At 48.7% G+C, this 10,709-nt stretch overlaps 1 protein-coding gene across 3 annotated transcripts in view; it reads left to right on the top strand.

Moving 5' to 3' along the window:
- The window catches only part of PDCD4 (programmed cell death 4 (neoplastic transformation inhibitor)), a 46,663-nt gene that overhangs the window by 17,857 nt on the left and 18,097 nt on the right, over nucleotides 1-10,709 (top strand). For all 3 annotated transcript variants that reach the window (XM_015406756.1, XM_015406755.1, XM_015406754.1), the window contains 4 exons: nucleotides 5,120-5,419; nucleotides 6,785-6,879; nucleotides 8,815-8,928; nucleotides 10,173-10,394. In XM_015406756.1, the coding sequence (XP_015262242.1) occupies nucleotides 5,120-5,419; nucleotides 6,785-6,879; nucleotides 8,815-8,928; nucleotides 10,173-10,394 (731 nt within the window). The remainder of the gene's footprint in view (nucleotides 1-5,119; nucleotides 5,420-6,784; nucleotides 6,880-8,814; nucleotides 8,929-10,172; nucleotides 10,395-10,709) is intronic.

Raw genomic sequence — 10,709 nt, 5'->3', positions numbered from 1 at the left:
TCCTGCGGAACCGCCGTTGTGTCCCTAGCAGAACGATTGCTGTCTCCGATGGACCTCGATGCCTGCTCCTTTGACCAGATTGTCAAGGCGGTGCAAGACCACTATGCTCCGAAGCCATTGGAGATGACCTGTTGGCTGGCGTTCTACAACCGGAGCCAGCTCACCCGGGAGACAGTCGCGGATTTCCTCGTGGAGCTCCGCCATCTGGCCGCAGACTGTAAGTTTGGGGCGAACTTGGACGAGGCCCTTTGGGACTGCTTCGTCGTGGGACTAAGGGAGGAGGAGCTCAAACAGCAGATTATTGAAGCGGAAACCGTCACCCTCGCCTCTGCCCTATCCACCACCATCGCCTGGGAGCGGTCGGACCCCGCCGCGCCCACGGCCCTGCAGATCGAGCCAGACGATCCTGAGGAACAAGAGGTCCACCAAGCATATGCAGGCCCCAAGCATCGCTCTCAAGGGCAAGAAAGACCCCACGCCACAGCTGCGCAAGCTGTGGGGAGAAGCACAAGAGGAAGTCATGCCGGTTCCGCAACGCGATCTGCCGAAACTGCGGCCGGACTGGGCACATCGCTCGCATGTGCTGCTCTAAGGCAAATAAGGCGTAGCCACCCCAGCGGAGACAAGCATCGGCTCACTTCGAGGATGCCGGGCACTCCGAGGACCTCTACCACATCGCCGATCAGGTACTGCGCCTCCCAGGCCAACCCTTGGTCCCCAGAATACAGGTCCAAGTGCAGATAGAAGGGTCCCCCTGTATGATGGAGCTGGATTCGGGCTCCGCGGCCTCCATCATCTCAGAAGCCACCTTAAAAAGACTGTGCCCTAAGGAGGGCCCCCGTTTACGCCCGTCCCCGCTGACTCTCATGGACTTTCAGAGAAATAGTGTGCCCATTGAGGGAGTCGGCAGTTTCTGAGTACAATATAAGGGGTTCAAGGGCTACCTGGACTTAATAGTGGTGAAAGGGGACCTGGTCAGCTTATTGGGCCGAGCCGGTTTCAAAGCCCTGGGCATCACGATTGTGTGCCCCGAACGATTTCCAGGCCATCTGCCAAGAATTTCCCTCTGTTTTCGACGGGGCCCTAGGTAAATATATGGGCCCTCCCTTGCGTTGCAGCTCGACCCCAAAGTAGCCCCCATATGTGCCCTTGTTGGTCAAACCAAAGATAGATGCAGAGTTAGACGCATCGGGGGGGGGGTTAAGGTCAAGCGGCTGCAATTCAGTGTGAGTGTAGCCCTGGGGCTGTTCCAGTATTTAATGGACTCTCTTCTCAAAGGGATTCCCGGAGTCACCCTGTTCTACGACGATGTTTTGATCGCCGCCGCCTCACCACCCGAATTCGCGGACCGACTCCGTGCTGTCCTCCGCCGGTCCCACGACGCTGGGTTGAAGGTCAAGAGGGAGAAGTGCTTGCTGGGGGTGCCATAGATGGACTTCCTGGGGTTCACTGTCGACGCGTCTGGCCTCCACCCCGCCCGCGACAAGGTGAAGGCCATCATGGAGGCGCCGGCACCCAAATCGAAGCCGGAACTCCAGGCGTTCTTAGGGCTCCTGAACTTCTACCACGCCTTTCTCCCCCACAAGGCGGCGGTAGCGGAGCCCCTGCATCGCCTCCTCGATAAACAGACCCCGTGGCAGTGGGGGCCACGGGAGGAGGCGGCGTTCAAAGGGGTCAAGGCTCTGCTCGTCACCAACCCTCGGTTGGCCCACTTCAATGAGAAGCTGCCAGGGGTCCTGGCCTGCGATGCGTCCCCGTATGGTGTGGGTGCCGTGTTGGCGCACCGCCTCCCGGATGGTCAGGAGGTGCCCGTAACATACTATTCACAGACCCTGTCTGCGGTGGAATGGAACTACGCCCAGATAGACCACGAGGGGTTGGCGATCGTGGCGGGCGTGAAGAAATTCCACGACTTCATCTACAGCTGCCACTTCACCATCGTCATGGACCATAAGCCCCTGCTCGGACTTTTCACTACGGACCGCCAGACGCCCCAAGTCCTCTTGCCCCGGGTCTTGCGGTGGTCCGTTTTCCTCGCGGGCTACGAGTTCACGCTGCAGCACCGGCCCGGGAAGGCCATGGGTCACGCCAACACCTTGAGCCCCTTGCCCGTCGTAGAAGAGGATCCGGCGCCGGCCTATGCGATTTTAAAATTGGAGGACCTTCCAGTCGCCCCGCTGCAGGCTGCCGACATTGCCCGATACTCCACCAAGGACCCCATTATCGCCCGTGTTCTCGGTTGGGTGGTGAGGGGGTGGTGAGGGGAGCCAGAGGAGCAGGACTTCGCCGCCTACAAAAGCCGCTGTTACGAACTCTCAGCAGACAAGGGGTGCTTGCTGTGGAGAGATAGGGTGGTGGTACCCCGCGCCCTCTGAAAACAGGTCCTCCGGGACTTGCACGAGGCTCACCCGGGTATTGTTAGAATGAAGGCCCTGGCCCGCAGCTACTTGTGGTGGCCGGGTATCGAGGCGGAGGCCGAAGACCTTGTCAAAGGCTGCCCCACATGCCAAGCGGTCTGCCTCAGTCCCCCGAAGGCGCCCTCGCAATCCTGGGAGGCGACCCGAAGGCCATGGTCGAGGCTGCACATAGACTTTGCGGGGCCCTTCCAAGGACGACTGTTCCTCGTAACCATGGACTCGCACTCCAAGTGGCTGGAAATGAGCATGGTGTCAACAACGTCCACGGCAGCAACAATCCGGGTCCTACGGAAGATATTCGCAACCCACGGCCTACCGGACTCCATAGTGTCCGACAACGGATCAGCATTCATGGCGGAGGAGTTCCAGGTCTTCCTCCGACGGAATCTTATTAAACACATCCATTCGGCACCGTTCCACCCGGCCACCAATGGACAAGCCGAGCAGATGGTGCGATCAGCGAAGGAGGCCTTGAGCAGGATAACAGAAGGGGACTGGGAGTTGCGCATCGCCCGGTATCTGCTGGTGCAGAGGACCACTCCGAACCCAGTGAGCGGCCGCTGCCCAGCCGAACTGCTGATGGGTCGCCGACCAACAACGCTCCTGGACCGCCTCCACCCCGACAGGGCCCCAGAGTCACCCCCCTTGACGGAACAGTGTGAAGCACCTTGGGGGTTCTTTCCGGAGGACCCTGTCTATGTCAGGAACTTCGGCAAGGGGCCAGAGTGGATTCCCGGCCGAATCGTTCGCCCCACAGGCCCCGTCTCCTACGAGGTATTGACGGAAGACGGCCAACTCCTCCGCAAGCATGTAGACCACTTGCGCCAGCGCCGACTGCCACTGCAGGGCGAGGAGCTGGACACACACACCCCGGGGGCGAGTGTTTCTGAAGAGCCGGAGCGGGAGTGGGAACCCCCGCTAGTGGCCCCACCATGCATCGTTCCAGGTCCCGTCATCGAGCAGGAACCTAGAGTGGCGGAGCCCGTGAACTGCCCCGCAACGGCCGTGCCACAACTGGAGTCTGGACAAGCTGCAGGGGCCCGGGATGCGCTCGATCCGCCGCCGGCACAGACGCTTGTCATGGGAACGAAGGCCACCGGCTCACCTCAAAGACTATCAGACTTGGGGGGGGTCCAGACCTTGGGGGGGGGTGTTGTGTCCGTGGACTGCCACTGGGCGCCCGCGATACAGCGGAGCTTGAGTCCAGAGAGCAATGGGGACCAGGCTCCTGCACCCTGCCACTAGGGGAACCAATGGGACATTGGCGGGAGGTTTGAATGGATCAATGGGAGGTTCCCCAGACTGTATATAAGCGGCCGGTCGGCCGTTGGTGGGTGTGCGTGTTGTGTACTAGTAAAGTGTGCAGTGTATCATGCGTGTCTCAGCAATTCTTCCATGCTGTTAACCCACTACACAACACACACACACCTCCCCCAGATTACTCTGTCCTGTTCATTAGGGTCCACAGGAGCAGCATGTGGGAAACTTCAGTGAGACTATACCAGAAGAGTGGAGGCATGAAAGTTCTGTTCAGCTGGTAGAATGCTTTCCCTTGGCAGAAAACGATCTTGGAATGCAGCTCATGCGGTCCAAAGTAATGCTCAGTAAAAATTATTTAAACCACAAAGTATCTTTAAAATATCCAAAGTATAGTAATAAAATCCCACCATCATCTTGTATCACAAGGCAATAATCACAAAAATAGACAAAAACACTACTTTTCAGAGGTACCCTGACAGACTGCCTGAAACTATGCTTTGTGTATACTTCACAGAACTCATTTAAGCCGTATTACAAAACAAAATCTTCATGGTTGTAGCTAAGGATGTAACTAAGGAACTGGCTCAAGAACAGAAATTTAGGCCAAACTTGGGCTGGTTCGGAGCTCGGGGACCGCTGTTTGAGAAAGGCACCAGTCCCGAACATTTACCAGACTTTTGGCTGGTTTGGTTCAGCTGTTCGGGGCCAGCCATTTAAACCTAACAGCTGACCAGTGAACCCTCGGTTTTGCTCCCCCCTTCAAAGGGGGGAAGCTAAAATGACGACTTAAATAGGTGTGAGCCATTAAATCCTTCTGCTTTGCTCCCCCTGTCCTTTTGAAGCGACCAGAAGCACAACTGAATGGTTAAATGGATAGCAGCCATTCAACCCTTCCCATGCGATCCCCACTCCCTTTCTCTCAGCCGCAGCTCATTGCAGCCAGGAGAAGGGTGAAATAAAAGTCCCTTCCAGGGTGGTCTCCACCCCCTTTCTCCCAGCCACGGCTCACCACAGCTGGGAGAAAGGGGGAACTGAACTCGCTCAGTTTGGGGTGGGGCCTTTTTGGCTTAGTTCGGGGTTTGGCTCATGGTCCACCCCAAACTGCCCTTTTTAGGTTTGTGCCCATCCCTAATTGTAATTACATATTTTAAGACTGCACTTGTTTCATTGCACTGTATGGTTAGAGTTTAGTAGTGCAAAAAAGAAAGTCCTACTATAAAATCTACTACTGTGGTAGTTTTGTCAAGTGACTTTTGTAGCTATTGGTGAACCTTCTCTTCTATCTTTTCCCTCTTCTCACTTCCCCCTCCCGTTAATTTTGCTGATAGGACATGAGGGTTTTCATCTGCCACTATGGAATGCTTGGAATGTTGTAATTTGCATCACTTTTAAATAACTGCTTCAGTCAATAACAACACTTTTTTGTCTTTGTTGTCTTTAAGAACTGGAAAATCTAAGTGACGCTCCATTTTCTGGTGATGAAGAAAATGGTGGAACTGAGGAAATGAAAACTGAAATCAATGGTATCTGGATCCCTGCAACGTCAATTAACGAAGCTAAAATCAGTGCTAGAGCAAAAAGGAGGCTAAGAAAAAATTCTTCCAGAGATTCTGGAAGAGGAGATTCTGTGAGTGACAATGGAGAGGCACTAAAAAGTGGAATTACTGTGCCAACAAGTCCAAAGGGGAAGTGTCTGGATAGACGATCTCGATCGGGAAAGGGTAGAGGCCTCCCAAAGAAAGGTTGGTGCATTCTGAATTCACAGCAAACCAAAATAATATGTTTGAAATTTAATAACTTTGAGTTGGGTCTTTTTTTTCCTATCTAGAGTGCAGTTTGTTTCATATTTATTTACATTGAGAGGATTGACATGGTGGAGGTTTGCGGTGGTGGTAGTCACTAAAAAATTCCAATGAAAGATATTTTTTTCTTTTGGAATAAGTGAAATGTGCTGAGAGAGTAGGGTGCAATCGTTTGCAGTTAGTATTGAGTATATTTTGCAGTTCTGCTTGTAGAAACTAAGGCATTTATAGTTTTAAATTTTATTTTATAAATATGCCAATTAATATAATTTTATATTCTTACTGAGTTAGAAATTTAGCCTTTTAAATTATTAAAGCAGCAATGTTGGCTCAGGTTTGATAAGACAAGTAAGTAGTGCATGTATTTCAGTTCTCCTTAAAATTTCTGTTCTTACCCCCAAAAAAATGCCCCCCCCCAATTGCTTCTAAACTCCCAGAAATTTATATCTCTAGGGCAATTACACATAAAGCATGTTGAAGTTACAGAGATATGGATAAGCAAGGCAAGGTCAGTCCTGCCTAGAAAATGTATTACTTTACAAATCTGATGGGAATGAAGAAAGGACTTATGCCATTCTCTTTCTTGAATAATAAGGCTGGGTCTAGAATCCGGTTGTGTGTAACGGTGGCAGAACACCAGCTCTCTATCTTGTCTGGATTTGGTTTCTCCTTGTTCTCCCTCATCCACAGCAGTGAGGCAGTGATTCAGAACAGAGAGAGATGCTTCTGGGAGTATAATTAAAAATACATATAGCTGAGTGCAAGCAATATATTTAAAATACCCAACTCCAGAGCTCTGGTTTATTTTATTCAGCAGCCTGACATAAATATTAAAAGCATGGGAGATAGGGTAGAACCTGCTGGTCTCCATACTTCAGGCCCACATGGAAGACTCCATCTCTCCAGTGGAAACACTGCATCTTCTAAAAAAACGAAGAGCTGAAACCCTTGGAGAGTAGTCCCTGATATCTTTAGCATGTTTTCCCAAGTCTCCCAAAAGAGATGGAAGACTGTAGACAAATCCAAAAGGATAAATAGGGATGGGTTTCCTTGTCTAATTGTCAGACTAGGATCCCAAAGACCCAGGTTTAAATCCCTATTCTGCTATGGAAGACCTCAGCATAAAGCTCACTGGTGACTTTGGGCCAGTCACAAACTCTCAGCCTAACAATGAAGAAGGGGAGAAAAGCAGGGTATAAATGGAATAAATAATTGAAAATGATCATCCACCAGAATGAATACTGCACTGTCTTTGTCCAGTTCTAGTCCGGCTTTCATTTTTTCCCTCTTAAACATTTTTTTAAGGTGGTGCAGGAGGCAAAGGTGTTTGGGGAACACCTGGACAAGTATATGATGTAGAGGAAGTGGATATTAAAGATCCCAACTATGATGATGACCAGGTAGGAAAATTCTTACTGTGCTGTATAAACTGACCTTGTTTATGTAATTTAGCCTTGTAATTAGAACCTGATCAGGCGGCTAGAGGTAAGGAGCAGTCTCATATATTCTCCAACGACTATGCAGAGCTATGTGAACAGCTGCCGTGGCAGTGACTTATGTTTACATAAAGCTGCTTTATGACTATTATGTGCATAATTGCTCTTGCTCTGTCTTTAAGAGATTAGACAGGAAACAATAGGACCCATGTGTGTAATTTCCACAATACTCTATAATATAACATATATACTGTTCATAATGTCATAACTGTTAAAAAGTGATGGCACTGTAGTAGTTGTACATGTTGCTCTGCTGATGGACCAGGTTCCACGCAGGCACCCTGGATAACGACACAGGTGGAACTAGGGATGCCAGCCTCCATGTGGGACCTGGGGAATCTCCCGGTATTGCAGTTCATCTCCGGACTACAGGGATATATTCCCATGGAGAAAATGCACACTTCGGGGGCGGACTCTATAGTATTGTACCCCATTGAAGTCCCTGTCCTCCCCAGACTCCATCCCCAGATCTCCAGGAGTTTCCTAACTTGGATCTGGCAACCCTAGGTGGGACCATAAGTGGCTATATCCAGGAGCAAGGAACATTGGAGTGCTTGCAAAAGAGTAAGAAGAACAAAACCAGTGAGCAGAGCAGGGACTGGAGGAGCTGGCGCTTCCAGCCCTTGAAGAATTAGTCAGAAGCTCTGGTATTATCCTGGAGATTGCACTTGGCTTACTTGAGTCTTGATGAAACTTACTCTTGCATATTAATATTTCTTCTGAGAAAAATGTGGACGGTATAAATGTTTCATCAGTGGAACTTCACAGGCTGCTTCAAATTTAGTTGCATTATCTTGTATTGAGATAACTTGTGGCTAAATTTACTCGGCTTAAAACCTAGTGATTGCATGTTGAGCATCTTATGGTCAGGAATGAGCTCCATATGTTCAGGGACTTCCATTTTGCTAAGGAGGGGAATGCTCAAGTGCACCGTGGATAATTCCCATGTGTGAGGAATTCCACAAGAGATAACTGTGTACAGCGCAGTAAAGTGTCCAGTGGTGCCCTAAATTCATAGAGTATAACAAGCCCCTTTCTGTACAGACCTTTGATTCAAATGCGAGAATGAAAGTCACTTGTGTCCTGTTCTCCCTTGCAAGGAATTTCTTGGAAAGCACAAAAAGCTACCTGCCTTTGGAGTTTAACAGTGAAGTTTAGGAAATGAGATGAAGGCATATGTAATATAACTGAAAGGCTCATCATGTGGTGCTCGGTGATTATGAGACTGCATTCACAGTTGACTTGTCCGATGGGTAAAGCAGCAGTTTTTCTGCTTGAAGTCCCTCTTGCCTGCTGCTTAGGCATATTGTTTGCCCATCTTGGTTCCCTCCTCCATGGGAAAGTTAATAAAGGGCTTTGTGGTTGAGCACTAGATGGGTCACACTACTTTTTCATGTTGGCTACCTACTGGCTTTTTGTTATCTTCATTCAAGTAGAAAAGATGAGAGTTGTGGGTAAGTGCTAAGACCAGTGATTGGAGGGAGAGGAAGGTCTGAAAAACTTGAAACTGTGTTTGAGTTGCTTCTTTGCTTGTCTGACAGGTGAATTGTAAATGAGGAACTGCTGGAAACACACTGTGTAAGATGTTGAGTCCATCTTCAGCCATAACTGCAGCTGTTCAGTACAGCTGGATACCCTTCCTCATTGGCCATAATAAGTAGTTATAACTATGACCTGTAATAACATTGCAAGGGCATCACTGCTAACCATCTGGCTGCCAGTACTGAAATGATGGTTGGAATCCCTGAAAAGTGTAGTTTCCAGTGGAGCCATGCTTAAGAATGACTTAGTGTTAATTCTTTTTTTAAATGTATTAATTTCTGTCTTTTTTTAAAACAGGAAAACTGTGTCTATGAAACTGTAGTGCTGCCTTTGGACGAAAAAGCATTTGAGAAAACATTAACTCCAATAATCCAGGAGTATTTTGAACATGGGGATACTAATGAAGTTGCAGTATGTCTTGTATTGTGCATTGTTTGAAATCGTAGGCAATGATTAACAGGATTTACTATGCAATGCTAAGAACGTTTTCCTATGAGTAAGCCCCATTGATTAGGCCTGAATAGGATTTTGAATAGATTTAGGATTGCTCTCTTGCATAACTCTTTGAGGGGGCACTTAGGCCCAGTCCTGTAGCCAGAAAAGTTTTGGTGGGGGTCAGGTGGAGGGGCAGACCAGAAGCAGCAGAGTGACTTCCCTTTCCTTCCCTAGCCTCCCACCGCTACGGGCTGGGGGAGGAAAGAGAGAGAGAGAGAAGGCATGTCTTCTTTCTTTCCCCCCCCCCCCCCCATGGTGGGGAGACTGGAGAAGGAAAAGGAAGCTGCTCTCCTGCTTCTGGTCAGTCTCACTAATTGTGGAGTTTAACAGCTGATTCCCGGGGAGTGAAACTGACCAGAAGCGGCAGGGCAGCTTCCTTGGAAGAGCTGGCAAGACTGCAGAGAGGCAGGGGTAAGGGGTGTGGCACATTGGGGGTGGGGAGCTCATCCGTGGTGGGGCTCTGCCCCCAAATGCCCCACCGTGGCTACGGGCCTGTTTAGGCCCATGATGTTCCTTTTATAAGTTCCCTCTTTTTAATAGTTTCTAGAACAGAGTTCCATTATACTACAAAAAACTGGTATAAAATGCAAAGGTAGATCACAATGACATCTCCTACTAGATCAGCTTATTGATAGACCTACAGACATATAGGGAGCTTACAAGCTTCAAATGTCTCTTCAGGGACAGTTAGACCAAAATACAAATCACAATAGGTGTCAGGCAACTTAATGATTGAATTAAAAACTCTGTGCAAGCCTCTTATTTACACAGAAATAAACCACATTGACTTCAATAGTAACTGAATGCCAAGTCAGGTTATATAGGAGTGCAATCTTAAAGACAGTTTGAAGACAATGTGATCAATATCAACATTCTGTCATTACTGTTCTGTAAGAGTTTTATATCATAACTTTAAAAAAAGCACAGTAGGATTAGAATCTAGACTGTGACCTTCCATATTGGAGTTCCAAAGAATTTTTAGAAAAATTGTAAGTCTCTTTTTGCCAGGAGTTCACTTAATTTGAAAACATCTGTATTTTACACTGGTTCACTAGCAGAGCTGTACTTCACGCTTGTTTGATTCGCCACCCTGTGTTCAGGGCAAGACACAAAGAGGACAATACTTTGAAATAAAATGCATTGGATTTTACTTCTCATAGGAGATGATGAAAGATCTCAATCTTGGAGGAATGAAATACAGTGTACCAGTGCTGGCAGTATCATTGGCATTAGAGGGGAAAGCTAGCCACCGAGAGATGACCTCCAAGCTCCTAGCTGACCTGTGTGGGAAAGTAGTTGACAAAAAAGATGTGGAAAAGTCATTTGACAGGCTTCTCAGAGACTTGCCGGAATTGGTTTTGGACACTCCTAGAGCACCACAGGTTTGTTTAAAATATGTGTTGCTAGTAATAATTTTGTTTTAACACTTATCAAAGCACTTCATAGCACAGATATGCCTGGTACAATCATCTATATACCTAATAGTAAAGTTGCCCCCAGAGTGCGGATCGCTAAATCTGCGCTCCGGGGGCACTTGGGGGGGGGAGGTTTGTGCACTCTTGGGGCAGTCCCCAGGGGTGCACAAAAATCTAAAAACTAAAAAAAAATATCGGGGGGGATGTTTAAATCCCCCCGAAAGTGAAAGAGCGTTCGTGCGCATGCGCACGAACGCTCTGTAGCCGACCTTGCCGCCGCCG

Source organism: Gekko japonicus, unplaced genomic scaffold, assembly GCF_001447785.1.
Source record: "Gekko japonicus isolate JY-2015 unplaced genomic scaffold, Gekko_japonicus_V1.1 scaffold530, whole genome shotgun sequence".
NCBI lineage: Eukaryota > Metazoa > Chordata > Lepidosauria > Squamata > Gekkonidae > Gekko > Gekko japonicus.
The sequence above is the reverse complement of the archived record's forward strand: the minus strand, read 5'-3'. Positions and strand labels throughout refer to the sequence as shown.